Below are 17,010 nucleotides of genomic sequence, written 5' to 3'. Positions count from 1 at the left end.
ACAGACTTCCGGTTACTTGAGTTGGTTGCGGGAACCTGCGAATTCAGGGCTGGTCTCCGGGAGTCCGATTCAGTGCAGTGTTTCCGGCCGGCAGCAAGTGATCGACATGGCCTCCCCGCAGGCCCCGGAGGATGGGCAGGGCGGTGGCGATGTCCCCAGGGACCTCCGCAGCGTCCTGGTCACCAGCGTGCTCAACCTCGAGCCGCTGGACGAAGATCTCTTCAGGTAGCCGGTCGCATCGGGCACGCATTCCCTGTTAGGACAGAGGCTCCTGATCGCCACTGCCGCCACTCTGTATGTAGCCTCCTGGAAGAGGATGGGCTCCGTACCGGATCGGGAGAGAACTTGTGCCTGACACTGTCCTCGCTGCCCGGGGTTGGTCCCTCTCCACGTCGGTTTTGCGCAGCGCCACTCCTAGAAGGACCTGGCAGTCTGGGCTAATAAAGTGGTGACCTGAGATGTCCTTCTTAGCAGCTTCTTGTGTCCCTCGGAACCAGGCTCAAAAGGGCTGCGATTAGTCCAAGGGCAGGCAGATAATCGGGTTTAAAACTTACCCTCAGCTCCTTCCGTATTCACTATCTATCCTTTTCCACATCACCACTTGTTGAGGTGCGGTAGCTCCTTACTCATTCCGAAGCCTGACCCATTTTCTTACCCAACGCCACGTAAATTCTTGACTGCAGCTGGGGATTTAACAGTTTTGGCCTTCAAGGTTCCTACTAGCTTGGAACTAACTTCTCTTCCCCCAATTTAAGGAATCACAAATAACTTCCTGGAGGGCTATTAACAAAAGCATTCTATAAAATTGCTAGACTTGGGTGTGGCCTTGGAAAGCAAGAGACCCAAACCCTTCAGCCTCCACAAGGGTCCTGCCCTGGGCAATCCCTTTTCACCTCTGGGGACTTAGTTTTCCCATCTGCATATTGAAGGGGTTAAAGTTGAAGTGTGAGGGCCCTTTGAGCTCTAAATATAGTTTTTGGGTTGTCAAAAACTATAGGGGAGTATAGTTTGAGGGGTGTATGTGGCAAGCCTTAATGTAGTCCATTTTAGTTCTTGGGGTTCATCTTCGTCCACTCAATGCCTTGAGAGACTTCTGCCGTACCCTGGTGTGGGTAGTGGAAGAAATATCAGACTCGGGGTCCAAAGACCCAGGTACTGCTAAGTATTAGCAATTGTGTGACCTTGCTAAAGCCACTTCCCCTCTTTGATCCCTGTTACTATAACATACGGGGGTTGTTTTCTTACCCTGGAACAAAGTCCACAGATGGGTTAGGCAATCCTGAAGGCCTTGAGGATATATGTTCTGTGTGCAGAATGACGTAAGAGCATTCGTCTGGGCAAAGGAGCCAGGGCTTTCCCCAAATTCTCAAAAAGATCCGAAGCCCCAATGAAGTTAAGAGATTTGTACTGATCATCGTAGGATTTGGTCCAGCCCTGAAGTCTTTCCTGCTTTCCCTTTCTTCCCACAGAGGAAGGCATTACTGGGTCCCCACAACCAAACGGCTGTTTGGGGGCCAGATCATGGGCCAGGCCCTGGTGGCTGCAGCCAAGTCTGTGAGTGAAGACGTTCACGTGCACTCCCTGCACTGCTATTTTGTGCGGGCAGGTAAGCCACTCCTTCCTTGCTCCCAGCCCAACCCTGGTGACCCAGCAGGCGCTTCTTCCTGGTCTTGGAGGCCTGACTTGGGAGAGGGAGGAGGACAGGGAAGGGAGGGAGAAAGAGGGAGAGAAGCACCAGTGTGAGAGAGAAATGTCACACCTCCGACCAGGGACCTGGCCCAAAACTCAGGCATTTGCCCTGACTGGGAATTGAAACAACAATCTTTCAGTTCATAGGCCGGCACTCAACGCACTCATTCACACCAGCCACAGCTTTTCTTTGAATGATTTAAGGGTGAGAGACTGAAACAGAAACATCAATTTGTTGTTCCACTTATCAATGCATTCATTGGTTGCTTCTTGCATGTGCCCTGACCGGAGATCAAACCCGCAACCTTGACGCCTCAGCCAACAGAACTACCTGGCCAGGGCAATTTTGCCTGTTGTTTTTTTAACGTTTATTATGTTTATTTAAATATTTTATTTATTTATTTTTAGAGAGGGGGAGGAGGGAGAAAGAGGAAGAGAATCATCAATGTGTGGTTGCCTCTCACACGCCCCCTGTTGGGGACCTGGCCCGCAATCCAGGCATGTGTCCTACACTGGGAATCAAACCAGCAACCCTTTGATTCTCAGGCCAGCATTCAATCCACTGAGCCACACCAGCCAGGGCTATTAGGCCCCGTTTTAACGCTGCAGAGGTTTGGCGCACAAGAAGTGCAAGGCAGTTCCTCTGGGATGGCAGCTTCAGCTCCATTTTAAATTGTCTCCTTTTTTTTTTTTGACACCAGTTTGTAATGTGACTCTGTACTGGGTACATTAAATATTATAACCAAGGATGATGATCCAATGACATATTTTTAAAAAATCCTCACCCAAGGATATATGTTTATTGATTTTAGAAAGAGGAAGGGAGAGAGGGCGAGGGGGAGAGAAACAGAAACACTGATCAGTTGCCTCCTGTATGCACCTTGACTGGGGTTCGAACCCACAACCTAGGTATGTGTCCTGACCAGGGATCAAACCCGCAACCTTTTGGTGCACAGGTTGACAATGCGACCAGCTGAGCCATCTGACCAAGGCTCTGGTGATATTTTTAATTAAAAGATGCTAGGGAGGGTTGTTGGTCCTTGGCCTTTTATCATATTAATTGTTTTTCTAAATGCTGAGGCTAGAATGTTAGTGAGGGTCTTTTTCAAGATTTTATTGATTTATTTTTAGAGAAAAGGGAAGGGAGGGAGAAAGAGATGGAAAGAAACATTGATGTGTGATAGAAACATTGATCAGTTGCACCTCCCTTCCCCCCAAACTGGGGATATGGCCCATGACCTAGACATGTGCCCTGACCAGGAATCAAACTGGCAGTCTTTTGGTTTGTAGGCTGGTGCTCAATCCACTGAGCCATATCAGCCAGGGCTGGGTTTTTGTTTTTTTTTTTAATTTTTAAAAAGATTTTATTTTTTTTATGTTTAGAGAAGGAGAAAGAGATGGAGAGAAACATCAGTGTGTGGTTGCCTCTTGCCCACTCCCACCTGGGGAGCCGGCTTGCAACCCAGGGGCATATGCCCTGATTGGGAATCGAATCGGCAACCTTTCGCAGCAGGCACCCAGTCTACTGAGCCACACCAATCAAGGCTGTATTTTTTTTTTAAGTATTTCTCTTGAGAAGTAGAAGGATGTAGGACAGAAGTCATTTGACTTGGCATAGGGTGAGAGCTTGGAGAATCTAAAGCAGAAGTCAGCAAAGGGCCAGGTAGTAAATATTTTAGGTTATGCTGGCAAAATCAACAAAATACAGATGGGAGCCCTGGCCGAGAGGCTTACTTGGTTGGATTGTCATCCTAAACACCAAAAGGCTGCGGGTTCAGTTCCCCGTCAGCGCACGTACCTAGGTTGTGGGTTTGATCCCCGCTCGGGGCAAGCACTGGAGGCAACCGGTCAGTGTTTCTCTCATACTGGTGTTTCTCTCTCTCTCTCTCCCCCTCTCTCTGGCTCCAAAAATCAATAAACATATTCTCAGGTGAGGAATTTTTCCTTAAAGGACCGACATAAACAAGTGGGCTTGGCTGTTTTCCAAAAAAAATGTTACTTATGGCATCAGTTTCTTCATCCTTAAAATGCGAATAAGACGTACTCTGCATAGTCTTTGTGAGACCAACGTGAGAAAAGATATCTTAGGAACTACCGCTACTTGGCCTCCTACCTTCGGTGCGCTGCTCCGGAGCGGTTAGCTCCCCGCCTCAATGTGCTACTTTAGAGCCTACCTACCTTCTCTGTTCCGGCAAAACTTTCCAAGAATAGGTTTGGAGCTCAGTCACACTGAAAGGGAAAGCACTAGTAACTAGAAGTACTGCATTAGCCCAAGGATTAGATGAAAACTAATTTAAATTCATGGGCAGGGGAGGAGGCTTCCTTTCCTGCCCCTGAAGTCAGACTGTGGCTCTCTCTCCAGCATCTGGACTCTGGGAAGCCCTTCTCAGAGGCCTTTGATTTTGAGGAGCCCCATTCTGATAGAAGTGCCCCTGTGGCGGTGCCAGGTATCAGACTGACCAGCAGCTACGGGGCTCCACAATGAAGTTTATTGCCATTGAATGAGCCTGCGGTGCCTGACTGGCTCCCCATTTGGCTCCGGGTGGGGGAAGTGACACTTTTCTAGATCTGGCTTCTTTCAAGACATCATATTATCTGGTGGTCAGGGTTGACCAAGGTCAGAGTTCTCCAAGGTTGACCTAACTCAGAGAGACAGTGAAGGACTTCAGGAACGCCAGGGAGACTCCCTCCCTCTAAACCCCACCCGCCTTGTCCATTGTTCAAGGCTAACAGTCCTCAGCCTGCAGCCAGGGCCCTCCATCCTGCACTGGGAGAGAAGACCCGAAGGAGGACCCAGAGACTGCCACTTGGAAATGACTGACTCCATCAAGGAGAAAACGACTGACTGAGCAGGCTTTTCCTGAGAGAGAATGAGTATTCAAACAATGGCCAGACTACGTGTAAAAAGAGAACTTGGATCCATGACTGGAATCAATAAGCACAGAAAGCCAAAGTAGTGTCTCTGTGTCAGGTTTGAGACCACCGTCCGTAGCAACCAGCCCAGAAGCCAAACCACAGCCCCTGTAACAGTCCACCCCGAAGAGCCAGGACTTGGCCGATGACTGACGGCTTCCCTAATTTTTGCCCATGCTAACTTAGGACCAACTGCAGAAAGCCGAACACGGGCCCCTAACCAATGACACAGTACCCACTGCCTACTTAGCCTGCCTCACAGCTTCCCCATGGCAACAGCCTCTAGTCAGGGGGCACCCGAAACCTTTTCTCATGAGAAAGCTTGCTCACTCCTCTGCCTGCCTTTGAGTCTATGCCAAGCAGTGATGGCGACTCACTCCCTTGCTATACCAAACTCTGAATGATAGCCTTTGCTTGTTCTTGAAAGGAAGGAAGGAGGGAGGGGGGGCAGAAGAAAGGAAGGAAGGGAGAGAGAAAGAAAAGAAAGGAAAGGAAAGAAAGGAAAGAAAGGAAGAAAGAAAACAGGTGTCAGGACAGATGTGCTGACCCCTGACGTCCAGAATGGTACTGGACTCATGCATGACAAGACCCCAGTCACAGATGGAAGAAGGCAAAAGCTAGGAGTGTTTATTGTATTTAGCAAACAGAGCACTTGCTGTGTGTCAGATATTATTCTAATCACTTTATAATTACGAACTAATTCTCATTAAAATCCTGAGATTTATAAACAGTATGATGATCCTCATTTTATCATGAGTAAACTTCTCAGAGAGGTTAAGTGACTTTCCCAAGGTCACACAGCCCATGAGCTGGGATTTGAATGCAGGGGATCTGGCCATGTCCCTTCTGTTCGTTGCTGCTGAGAAAGAAGGGTTTCCCCTGCACTGGGAGCGAGCGTCCCCAGGACAGGGTCTGGTGTTCTGTCTGTCCCCAGTACCTGGGCCTCCGCCAGCCTCAGTCAGTAGCCACCAAGCAGAAAATGAATGGAGAGTGAGTAGCAGCAGTGCCTGTCCAGCCATTGAGATGACAGGGTCTGTAGGGCTCACTCAAGCTTGCTGTGTCCCTTGTGCCCCCTGCAGGGGACCCGAAGGTGCCCGTTTTGTACCATGTCGAGCGGACGCGAACAGGGGCGAGCTTCTCAGTGCGCTCTGTGAAGGCCGTGCAGTACGGCCGGCCCATCTTCATCTGCCAGGCCTCCTTCCAGCGGGCCCAGCCCAGCCCCGTCCAGCACCAGTTCTGCATGCCCACGGTGCCCCCACCGGAGGACCTGCTGGACTACGAGACCCTCATTGACCACTACCTAAGGTGAGAGACCCGGAGACTTCAGGACAGGGCCATTGCCACCTGTGTGGGTCACGGATTCCATTAGTGCGTCCATTAAAAAATACGGACTCGGGAAGGAGATACTGGGGTGTACTGCATGCAGTGGGGGTAAGAACACATGTGTGTGAAAGTTGAGTTTCAGTTGTGTGTGTCTGCATGTCTGTACATGTGCGTGTGCTGGGTCATGATGTAGAATGCAGGGCTTACGATTCAGCCAGTCCAGGTACATAGGACAGTTTTATTGGTCGTTAAAATACTGAAACCCTTCTTTCTGTAACTATTGGTTAAATTCACCTCCCCAGTCCCTGTGTGATGCCTCTCCCCCCTCCTTCAAGGTCACGTGATCCAGCAGCCTAAAAGCGAATGCCTGGCAAGGGGAGGGTTCCCTCCTCCTGCCTTTGCCTTAGTGCATGCTAAATATTTTAAAGATTTTATTTCTTTATTTTTAGAGAGATGGGAAGGGAGACAGAAAGAGAGGGAGAGAAACATTGGTGTGTAAGAGGTACATTGACTGGTTGCCTCTCACGTGCCCCTCCCTCTCTGGGGGCCTGGCCTGCAACCCAGGCACGAGCCCGGACTAGGAATCAAACCAGTGACCCTGTGGTTGGCAAGCTGAAGAGCTAATGAGCTCTTCTATCCACAGAGCCACACCAGCCAGTGAATGTTAAATATTTGAAATATCACCTGGTAACATATATTTCTTACTGGGGTCACACTTGATAAAGTTGGAAAAATGCTGGGGCAAGGGAAAACGTCCTGGGCTCCAACACCCAACTGGTGCATGGACTTCACCCAGGGCTGTGCTCTGTGATGCCCATTTGCTCTGTGACTCTGCCCAACTCCCCAGCCTGTCAGAGCCCTGCTTCTTCATTTAAAAAATGTTTGTTTCTGCTCTGCCTACTCACAGCTGTGTCTTTGAGGGAGAGTGCCTCTGTCTTGTGCTACATGTGGGGGTGGCAGCAAGGTGTGATGGGGCAGGTGTGGCTTTGAACCTGGGAGAGCTCTAGGTTCAAGTCTAGGCCCTGTCCCTACTAGCTGTGTGAGTTTGGGCAAGTTGCTTTCCTTCTCTGAGTCGATGCCCTGCATTATAAAATGGTGCTAATCATAATTCCTACCTGGTAGGAAGGCTGCAGTGAGGATTAAATAAGAGATTAATAGGGCACTTAGCGAGTGTTCAGTAACTTGTAGTTATACCACTATTGATGGAGAGGAATCAGCTCAGAGCCTAGTTTGTGGTTGGAGCCCAAGAAATGTTTGCTGGAGTGAAAGGAGGACATTGTTCTTACCGGTCCCTAAATCTTACTGGACAGCTCTACCGTCCAATAAGAAAGCCACACAGCATCACACTTAACATCAGAACTCTTCTGTTAAGAGTTCTCTTCCTCAGCCACAATAACCACATTTCAAGCGCTCAGTAGCCACATGTGGCCGGTGGCTACTGCAGTGGACACTGCGGATAGAGGACGTTCCATCATCGCAGAATGGACAGCGCCCCAGAGGACAGGGATGAAAATGGAAATTCCGATGTGCACTAGGCATGGCTGTGACCATGACCAAGGAGCTTCCCTGGAAATGGGCTCCTTCCCCTGGGGACACAGTGTTTCCAGTTGCTCAGGGTTTGGCGACTAGGTCCAAGTTGGGCAGCCTGCCCCCTGAGTGTTTGGAAGAGTGAGGCTGCAAAGAGTGTGAACCACGGAGCCAGGCCAGGCCGCCTGGGCCCAGACCCCAACTCCTATGCTCTCCGAGCAGGCTGCTTGGGCTCCGACTCACGGGGGCGCGGTAGTCGCACCTGACTTGCAGGGCTGTGCGGGGCCAGTTCATATGGGCGCCTGCAACGGTGGAGGAGGCGCTGTGTGTGTGTGGGCTTTGTGCGCATTATCTTGCCTTCCCCACAGTGTCACTGTAAGGTCGGCTACTGTCATTGTCCACATTTTGCAGATGGGAGAATGGGCTCAGGGAGGTTACTGACTTGCACAAAGTCCCAGGGCTCACTGGAAGCAAAGAGGGGCTTCAAAGAGCTGACACTCTTGCCTGCCAGAGGGACTAACTCCGGCTAACTCCGGCCTCCCTACAAAGGAATGAGGGGGTAAGAGGAAGCAGTTCAGAAGACAAGCTCCCCCCACTCTCCGGGTCTTCCTCACTGCTTCTCCCCTTTACTTCCAGGGACCCTAACCTCCAAGAGAATTACAGAATTGGCCTGAACCGAATTGCGGCCCAGGACATGCCCATTGAGATCAAGCCAGTAAACGTAGTCACCCTGCATCAGCTGCAGAACACAGAGCCCAAATGGATGTTCTGGGTGCGAGCCCGGGGCTACATTGGTAAGAGAACCCTCTGGCCTGCACCTCATTTGCCCTGTGTGGCCTTGGGCATGTTACTTCTCCTCTCTGGTCCTATTTCCTCATCCGTGTGATGGGGAAGTTGGCTCAGCTTCTCACCAGGACCCTGTCAGGCTTTTGCATGGGGAGAATGAGAGGCAACTGTAATCCTAATGTGGGCCCTTTCTGGGGAAGGCAGGGCACCTTGCTGAGATTCTTCTCCAGGTCCACTGCTACCTGTGTGGGAAACTTGGGGACTGAAGACCCCACCCCCACCAGGTGCCCTTGGGCAGCGGACAGTCTGCACGTCTGTGCTCGGCAGCCCCTTTCTCCACACCTCCCTGCAGGTCCTGAGCTATAAAGCCCAGGAGCCCAGCGCTGATGGGGCTGGGACCTATTGCAGGGGAGGGCGACTTCAAGATGCACTGCTGCGTGGCTGCGTACATCTCGGACTATGCCTTCCTGGACACGGCGCTGCTGCCGCACTGGTGGCAGTATAAGGTGCACTTCATGGCCTCCTTGGACCACTCCATGTGGTTCCACGCCCCCTTCCGAGCAGACCACTGGATGCTCTACCAGTGTGAGAGCCCCTGGGCTGGTAAGTGTGGGGCCACGTGGGACAAGGGCACTGGCCTTGGGGCGGCAGGGGGTATGCACTCCTATGAGACACCGAACAGGTCACTTGCTCTCCGGTCCCCCTAGGCTTTGGCATCCTTGTCTTTGAAAGGACAGGGTGAGGCTGGAGGACAGGGTACCTGCTCAGCTCCTGGTTTCTGTGACATGCTGGGACTATGGTTCACTGTATCTGAGAGACCCAGTTCTTCAAGTCCCAGAACCACTTCTGAGTCTCCATATGGCCTTGGGCAAGTCCCATTGCCTCTCTGAGCCTCCGCTTCACAATCTAAATAGAGTTGTATTAGAGCAGTGGTCTCCAAACCTGGTGGCCCATCACACCGCCACTTGGGGGAGCTGTGTCAAAGTAGATGCTCAGATTCTGAGATTATGACTCAGCAGGTCTTGGAAGAGGTCCAGGAAACTGTATTTTTAAGAAGCTCCGTAAGTGCTTCTGCCGATTAGCCAGGTTGGGGCCCGGGCACTTAACAATTTCTAGGGGCCTCGATACTTGGAAGCTCCTCCTCAGACACAGAGAAACCCAGACTCGTTTGTTCATCAGTGTCTGGTGGCAGAGCCCTGGGTTCCTCTTCCAGGAAGTGCCTTTCAAATGATGAAATGCCTCGCTTTGTACCACAGGGACAAAATTAAGGGACTCTTTACACTCAGGGAAGGGGGCCTCTAGAGAACCAATAGCATCACAATACAAGATCAGCAACCTTGAAGTTGGGAGACTTGGGTTGGGGTTTGGCCTGATTCTTAAAGCCAAGTTTCTCAGCCTCTCTAAACATCAGGCTCCTCTGGAAAAAGGGACCAGCAGCCCTGCTTCACTTGGCTTCTCTGAGGCCTAAGTGAGCTGCTCTGTGTGGAAGGGAAGCCAGCAGCTCCAGTCATACACACCAAGCTAGGCCAAGGCTGGCAAAGGAGAGAAAATCAGCAGGTGGGGAGGGAGAGTGGCCGGACCTCACAGCTCAAGGTCCTCGTCCCTGAGCCCTTTTGTACCCTTGGAGGTGGGGTGGGGCGGGGCTGTTTTTCCTATAATACCAGCCTGGAGGGACTGGTGTGATTCATTGTAAAGGGAACTGACGGGTTTCCTAACACAAGCTTGGATCTGCTTACCCAGGTACTGTCCCGAGGCTGTTCTAAAAGTCCCTGCTCTGTGATCTTTTTTTAAAAAAAGGTTTTACTTACTTATTTTTAGAGAGAGGGGAAGGGAAGGAGAAAGAGAGGAAAAGAAACATCAATGTGTGGCTGTTCCCTGCACACCCCCTACTGGGGACCTGGCCCGCAACCCAGACATGTGCCCTGACTAGGAATTGAACCGGCAACCCTTTGGTTCGCAGGTTCGCAGGTTGGCTCAATCCACTGAGCCATACCAGCCAGTGCTCTGATCTTTGTGAGGAATCCAGAGGAGATATGAAAGTGCTTTTAAATTGTCAAGTTGGGTTCCCATGGGAGGAGTTACTCCCAATGAGTGACCACCCCAGGCTCATAAAAGGGCACTCGGAGTTTGGGAGTGACCACACACTCAGTGTGCCCTTGTACGGGGCAGCCCAACCTGGACTGCACCCTTTTCCAGAAGCCTGTTTGGCTGTGCTGAAGGAGAGAGAAGGCTGTTCTTACCCTTCTCCTTGCCTGCAGGTGGCTCCCGAGGGCTGGTTCGTGGGCAGCTGTGGCGTCAGGATGGGGTCCTGGCTGTGTCCTGTACCCAGGAGGGTGTCATTCGAGTGAAGCCCCAGGTCTCAGGGAGCAAGCTGTAGCCAGAGGTACCAGCTTGGCCTGGGGCTTCAAGGACCTCCCTTCTCTTTCCACCTACCCCACTCCAGATGCAGGAGTCACAGCTGACGGCTGGGCCTTCTGTCCTTCACATCCAATAAAGAGATTGCTAACACCAGAGCTGCTGGCCTTTAATTCCCCTGGGCCAGCACTGTAGCACGCCCTCCAGCCATCAACTCCAGGACTCCCAAGGCAGAGTCCTTGGCCCTTCGGCCAGGCTGCTTCACTGTCTGGGAGGCCCAACCCTGACCCCGACCTGGGGCACAGCCCTGAGCGGTTCATAGGCTGAAGGGAGGGCATCGGACTTCCTCCCTGCCCCGTCTCAAGCATCCCCAGCCAGAGCTTTTCCCGAGCCCAGCTCAACGGAAGAATCATGTATCCTTGATCTGCCACAAATTCTTTGTGGTTACTTCCAGGGGTTCCCAGCACCCCTAACAGCCTCCCAGCCGCTGTTAGGTCCTCATCAGTCTGCCTGCCCCTGCCATCCTGGGGGCAGCGCCTCTCCCCAGGGTGGCCTGAAGTCTAGGCGAGGTTAGTCCAGTACCTCCTTGATGAGCAATTCTTTGAGACTGGGGGGTGGCGTGGGGGTCAGGCCCGCCTCCTGCAGGGCCTGGAGCCTCGCCTCTGACTGGCGTTTGTCCAGGCCGAGGCGCCAGGAGAGCCGGACATAGGCCTCCAGAAAGGGTGCCAATAAAGGGTGGGGGCTCTGGTCCCCCAGCAGCTGAAGAGCTCTCTCGCAGCACGCCCGGGCCTCCCCAGGGTCTTCCAGTTCCTGGTGGCACACAGCCAGCCCAGCCAGGGTCAGCAGAGGGCGATCGGGGCCGGAGGGGGTGTCCAGCAGGGCCTGCAGCTGCCAGGCATTGGCCCAGAGCGCCAGAGCCTCACGATAGAGGCCCGTGCAGGTGAGGCTCTGCGCCCGCCGCAGCTCAGGCAACACGAAGAAGTCCTGCAGGTCTGGGGCCTGGCGCAGCTCGGGGACTGCCTGCAGGTGGCTCAAAAACTGCTCAAAGGCCCGGCTACGGCGGGCGATGGTCTCTGCAGTGAAGTTCCGGCGCAGTCGCTTCCGGGGGAAGGAGATGGCGGCCATGGGGCCCCGAAACTGCCGCTGCAGGTTTCGGTGGAGACGCTCAAAGTCCGAGTATCGGCGAGAGATCTGGGCCTGCTGGCGGTCAGGTGGCCCAGGCCCCGTCACGGCGATGGTGTAGAGCTGCAGGGAGGGGAGGGGTCAGGGCGGGTGCAAGTTGTCCACGGGCCCCTTCCCTCCCCACACCCCATTTTCATGCTCTGCCCCACCTCTTCCCTTCACCCCTAAAACTGGGCGCAGGAAGGCGGGGGCTGCTGGGGCAGCAGCCAGGGAGCCCAGCTCGTCTTACCTGAGGCTCGTCTGAAATGGCCGAGGCCCAGGCAGCACGGGGGAGAGAAAGACAGAGATGAGCTTCAGTGCCTGGAGCCACTGCCCTTCTGTCCCTTCCAGAACGTACTCCCTTCTCACTGGGGCCATTAGCTCTTCTCACAGCCCCTCTGGAAAACCAGGGGTGAGCGGAAACCCAGGCCAGTCTCTTGGGCCTCTGAGCCCACCTGTAGGATCTGTGTTCTACGCTAGCACAGAGCGCTCACGTTCCTGGCCAGGTCGTTTCAGTCCAGGCCTGGACGATGGGTCTTCAGACACCCCAGGGGCGATCATGGAAAAGTACCCTGGACTCGGACTCCAGTTCTAACCCCAGGCCAGCTCCTCCTGCCCTCCCTGTGTGACTTCAGGCAAGGCAGGCCCCTCGAGTCAGCTCCCTTGTCCAGCGAAGGAAGCCTCGGCCTGGGTCAGTGTTTGCTCAGGTGTGAGACGCACACACACATCGGCCCTGAGATCTTCAAGAGGTACGCGCTGGAGTAAGTAACACTGAATCAGAGGAAGGAGGTGATTCCCTCCCCCCACCTCCCCCTAACTCCCCCTCCAGTTCTCTCTGAATCTTTCTGACCACAAACTTGAGAAGTTCTGGTTTTAAAAAAGCACTTCAATGCACCTCAGCTCCATTTTTAGAAACGAGCCCGAAAGCACAGGCAACAGCATCCAGGCAGGGCTTAATGACACTTTGTCACTGCTTTTATTTTTGTAGAGATCTTCTCTTTATGGCAAGTGAGGCCTTCCACATACAGTAGTCCTACAAAGCTGTCTTTTAAACTTACATAAGGAAAAGAAGTTTCATTTAAAGACAAATGATAAACAGAGAATGGCACGAGCAGCACTCCGAGGGGACAGGGACTGCGAAGGTGGTACCGAGCGACCGATATTCGGGGAAACACTGCGCAACGTCCCCCAGGCCCGAGAACCCAAGTAGGGAGCGGTCTGTAAGAATGCTGAGCCAGCAGCTTTAAAAGGGGGTTAGCGGAGGTCAGATTTTAAAGGCAGGCCAATGGCAAACCCAGGGCTTTCCCCTGGATTTTCTCCGCCAGTGTTGTGGCCACCCGTGGCCAGTCAGGTCGGCCTGCTCTGTCCTCTTTTTGAAGATTCACAGTGTACTTTAATATTAAGGATTACAAAGTCAAACAGTAAAGAAATTTTATTTTACACTTCAACTCTGCATTCCCCAAACACACTGCAAAGACTGCAAAATCTTTTTTTTTCTTTTAAAGCAACAGTTACTCACATTCCAGGAAACCTATTTTCTGTAGGACACACTCCAGGAAGAACTGGTTTATAATGACCCCTTATGTTTATCTGGCTTTTACTTTGGGGGGTGGGTTCTGGCACCAAACCATCTAATATTCATCATCTCTTCCAATGTCCTGCTGAGACCCTTACATGACCCTTACATGTCCTTACATGACCCTTGCAGTGTCCTGCTGAAACAGGTGATCCTGGCAGTGGCCCCACAAACTGAGCGCCTACCCTGTGCCTCGCACGGCACCGGGCTCTTCACAGCCAGTCTCACTCATTTCGTCACAACGGCACTGCAAGGAAGGTGTCCTCACTCTGACAGCTGAGGCCTCGAAGTCACACAGCTGGGCAAGGGCCCAGCTGGGATTCAGACCCAGGCTGACCTAATTCTAAAGCCCGTGCTCTAACCCCCAAGAAGTTCACTTGGGATTTAGGGTCCCCAGTGGACAAAGGTGGTGATTTGTTTCTCCAGACGTCAGCCAGGGCGTATTTGGCTGTCTTGTCATTCTCCCAGAGTCACACCCATACTTCCTTGTGTCCCAGCTGCTCCTTGATAACTGATCCTTGGGGTCCCCTTCCTGTGCACGATGCCTGGCCAGGAATTTTGCCACTTAAGACGCGATGATCCCTGCTCAAATTGAAGCAGTCGCCCCGTGGGTGTGGACCTTGTTTACCAACAGCTGCTGCTGAGCGGTGGTGAGGCCCAGATGTGGGACAGGGCTCCAGGCCCCTGTGCTGCTGAGTCAGAAATGGAGGAGGGAGGGCCCTGGCTGGTGTAGCTCAGTGGATTGAGCACAGGCCTGCGAACCAGAGGATCGCGGTTCAATTCCCAGACAGGGCATATGCCTGGGTTGCAGGCTGGTTCCCTGCAGGCCAACTCCCAGCAGGGGACCCATGAAAAGCAACCATACATTGATGTTTCTCTCCCTCTCTCCTTCCCTTCTCCTCTCCTTCCCTTCCCCTCTAAAGATAAATAAAATCTTTAAAAAAAAAAAAAGAAAGAAATGGAGGAGGGAGGTGACAGGCAGGGAGCTACAGCCGCCAGGGCCAGCCAGGTCAGACTGGGTTTCAGGCCTGGCCTGGAGCAGGACCTGGCAGACCTCATTTTCCATGTCAGTTTCTCCTTCCCACAGAGAAGAAAACGGGGACTCCCAGGCCCTCCCCACAGTGCTCCTCACCCAACCCCACCAACCCCCTAAATGAAGCCCTTAGGACAAGCTTATTCTATACAAGGTAGTTGCTGGAGAGTGGATCGGCCTGGTTTGTAAGGAGGCCACAGCAGGCCCTAGATGCCAGACATTTTCAATCCAAAGCAAACATAACAATAAAGCTCCTTTTTATTTTATTATACATTTTCCAAAGCACTTCATAATGCCAGGCATGATGCTATGGGCATTCTGTGCACTGTCTGATCTAATTCCTGTGACAATTCTCTGCATTAACCCCATTGCTCCAATGAGGAATGGGATCATTGAGGTTATACAACTCACCCAAAGTCAAACAGCTAGCATCCAAAATCTAATTTTTAAAACCACCAACCAATGCAACTTGGGTCTTCAAGCCTCGTCCAGACAGTATTGTTTCCTGTGTACCTTGGATCTTGCTACAGTTAGCAAAACCCTGGGGGGTGAGGTGAGTGGGGGCACACACACCAGTTTTATTTTCAAAGCCAGGATAGGAGGCAGGCCCATAATCCTTTCTTTACTCAGTCTCAGAGAAGCTATCATTTGCCTGAAGACTTCCCCAAGTTACATCCCCCTTCTAGCCTCAGTTTCCCATCTGTAAAATGGGGGCAGCCATTTATAACGACACAACCAGCTCCCTTCCCCCCAAGAGAGTTGAAATCTTCCCTTCTTTCTTTTAGTTAGATTTGTAGACTCACAGCCCGGGGGTTCCTGGACCCACACTCACCACGTACTTGGAGGGGGGTTCCTTGACCACGTTGGCGCTGGTCACCTCGAAGAGCAGCCGCGGGGGAACCAGGGTGTTCCGGGACTTCTTCCAGAAATCCTGCAGTTGCCGTGTCAGGAGCTGACTGCCGCGCTGTGCGTCAGGTGAGGGGTTCCGTTCTGCATGAGTAAGTGACCAGTCACATCAGTAGGCCTGGGGCCAGGGGCGACATCAACCATGTGCCATGACCTCACTCCTTCCAACAGCCGACACAGCTTTATCCCCGTTTGTCATAAATGGAAATTGAGGGCCAGAGAGGGGCCAGATACCAAACATGGTGCTTGGCAGACAGTAGGCGCTAAATAACTATCCACCCGCAAAACATCCCTAGCACATTACCATTTGTATCCCAAACTATGCACATTTAACAATGTCCCAACAACCCTGAGATGGAGGTGATGTCCCCATTTGACACACGGGGAAACTTGGCTCAGAGAGGTGTTGTGACTCTCGAGGCCCCACAGCCAAGAGGTGGCTGGGACACTTAAAGAAGTGTCGAGATTTCGGAGTTTAGGCAGGATCAACTCAGAACCCTCGATGCTTTCGGGAACACCGCTGCGGTGGAGGCCTACTCGAGCCCCAGCGTTCCTGCCTCCGTCCGCCCGCACTCGCCTGCATCCTCTCCCGACGCCCCGTCCCCAGGAGGCAGCGGGTCGGGACCGGTCGCCTCGTCGTCCTCATCGTCCTCGTCGTCCTCGTCCTCCGCGCTGTTGAAGCTAAGGGTGCCGCTAAGGCGGGAGGACAGGCCCTCGGCGTCGTCGTCCTCTAGCTCCGAGCTCTCCGGGAACTGCTCGCCCTCCGTGCCAGCCGCCGCCTCCCCCGGGCCGTCACCGGCCAGGGCGTGCCGCAGCCGGTGCAGGAGCCGCGAGGCCATAGCACCCTGCAGGGAGAGCGGGACAGAGGGTCCTGGGCCGGGGCGAGAGTTAGAGCCCGGCTCCCCGCGGAGGGGCGGGGCCCAGACCGGTAGGAGGGGCCCCGTGGAGGACCTGCCCCTGCCCGTTGGGGTCTTGCGAGCCCCTGGACTCAGCTCGCTTCGTCCTCCCCTCGCCGGTGTCCTTTGGGGCCGCGCACTTCCCGGGAGGCAGCCGGGTCTCTCCCTACGTGTCTCTTGCCCCCTGGTGCGTCTCTACCTCCTGCGCCCCGCGGTGCACTCCGGGGCGCGCTGCTCCCCAGGGGTGGGTCCGAGTGCCGCCTCGGGCGGATTACTGGAGCCAGCGGGGCTCCGCCGGGCCCAGCTGCTGCGCGCTCCGCTCCGGCCTCTTCCTGGCGCTGCCCCGCCCCCGGCCCCGCCCGCTCCCGGAGCCGCCCGGGAATCCCGGCCCTTCGCTCCAGGAGACTTGGAATCCTGGGTAGGCCTGAGCGAGCCCGAGGCCTCTTGCTGGATTGCCCCCAAAACCTCGGGGCTCACAACCTCCTTGTGCCCTCCTTAACCCTCTCAGAGACCCAGGCTGGTCGTAATCAAGTCCTCAGTTTCCACCTTTTTAACTTTCCAAAGTCATTATTCGACAGTGGGAAGCCCACCTCTTAGGTGAAAAAACTGAGGCCAACAAAAGACACGTGATCTGGGATGGAATCTGACCTTGCTGAGCCTAGGTCTTCTCTTATATAAAACAGGAACGATTAATACAAGTACTATTTTGTAGCTCTTACAAGGACGCTAGTCCAGCGCCTGGCAAAAAACAGGAGTTGACAGATATGATCAGTGACATGATTATCCTTTATACAGTGTTCACAGGCTTTTTACAGTTTCAGGTGAGCCACACACGCAGGAAGCAG

General features: G+C 53.3%; 2 protein-coding genes across 4 annotated transcripts; one reads left to right on the top strand and one right to left on the bottom strand.

Annotated features, from left to right (window-relative positions):
• Positions 1–12: 12 nt before the first annotated feature.
• ACOT8 (acyl-CoA thioesterase 8) lies at positions 13–10,751 on the top strand. Of its 2 annotated transcripts, none has more exons than XM_037044173.1 (6): positions 13–225; positions 1,470–1,606; positions 5,682–5,907; positions 8,089–8,246; positions 8,647–8,841; positions 10,497–10,751. In XM_037044173.1, exons 1-6 carry the CDS (start codon positions 107–109, stop codon positions 10,613–10,615), a joined length of 954 nt encoding a protein of 317 aa, XP_036900068.1. In that variant the 5' UTR covers positions 13–106; the 3' UTR covers positions 10,616–10,751. The 2 variants fall into 2 exon arrangements, with proteins under 2 accessions (XP_036900068.1, XP_036900069.1); XM_037044174.1 differs by having other exon boundaries at positions 150–294.
• SNX21 (sorting nexin family member 21) lies at positions 10,745–16,512 on the bottom strand. Of its 2 annotated transcripts, XM_037044171.1 has the most exons (4): positions 16,365–16,512; positions 15,847–16,114; positions 15,196–15,353; positions 10,745–11,838 (listed from the first exon to the last, which is right to left on the bottom strand). In XM_037044171.1, exons 2-4 carry the CDS (start codon positions 16,106–16,108, stop codon positions 11,164–11,166), a joined length of 1,095 nt encoding a protein of 364 aa, XP_036900066.1. In that variant the 5' UTR covers positions 16,109–16,114; positions 16,365–16,512; the 3' UTR covers positions 10,745–11,163. The 2 variants fall into 2 exon arrangements, with proteins under 2 accessions (XP_036900066.1, XP_036900067.1); XM_037044172.1 differs by lacking the exon at positions 16,365–16,512 and having other exon boundaries at positions 15,847–16,359.
• Positions 16,513–17,010: the final 498 nt, after the last annotated feature.

Source organism: Sturnira hondurensis, unplaced genomic scaffold, assembly GCF_014824575.4.
Source record: "Sturnira hondurensis isolate 20B ecotype Veracruz unplaced genomic scaffold, ASM1482457v3 Scaffold0004136, whole genome shotgun sequence".
Taxonomy (NCBI): Eukaryota; Metazoa; Chordata; class Mammalia; order Chiroptera; family Phyllostomidae; genus Sturnira; species Sturnira hondurensis.
This window is presented reverse-complemented; position numbering and strand designations above follow the sequence as displayed.

Bases quoted from the DNA above. Each gene is read 5' to 3' on its own strand.
- ACOT8 (XM_037044173.1), top strand. From the start codon at position 107: ATGGCCTCCCCGCAGGCCCCGGAGGATGGGCAGGGCGGTGGCGATGTC. The intron at 5,908-8,088 runs GTGAGAGACCCG...CTTTACTTCCAG, and splicing joins CTCATTGACCACTACCTAAG to GGACCCTAACCTCCAAGAGA. The intron at 8,842-10,496 runs GTAAGTGTGGGG...CCTTGCCTGCAG, and splicing joins GTGTGAGAGCCCCTGGGCTG to GTGGCTCCCGAGGGCTGGTT.
- SNX21 (XM_037044171.1), bottom strand. From the start codon at position 16,108: ATGGCCTCGCGGCTCCTGCACCGGCTGCGGCACGCCCTGGCCGGTGAC. The intron at 15,354-15,846 runs GCGAGTGCGGGC...TTACTCATGCAG, and splicing joins GGCGTCGGGAGAGGATGCAG to AACGGAACCCCTCACCTGAC. The intron at 11,839-15,195 runs GTGAGTGTGGGT...CCCTCCCTGCAG, and splicing joins AACCCCCCTCCAAGTACGTG to CTCTACACCATCGCCGTGAC.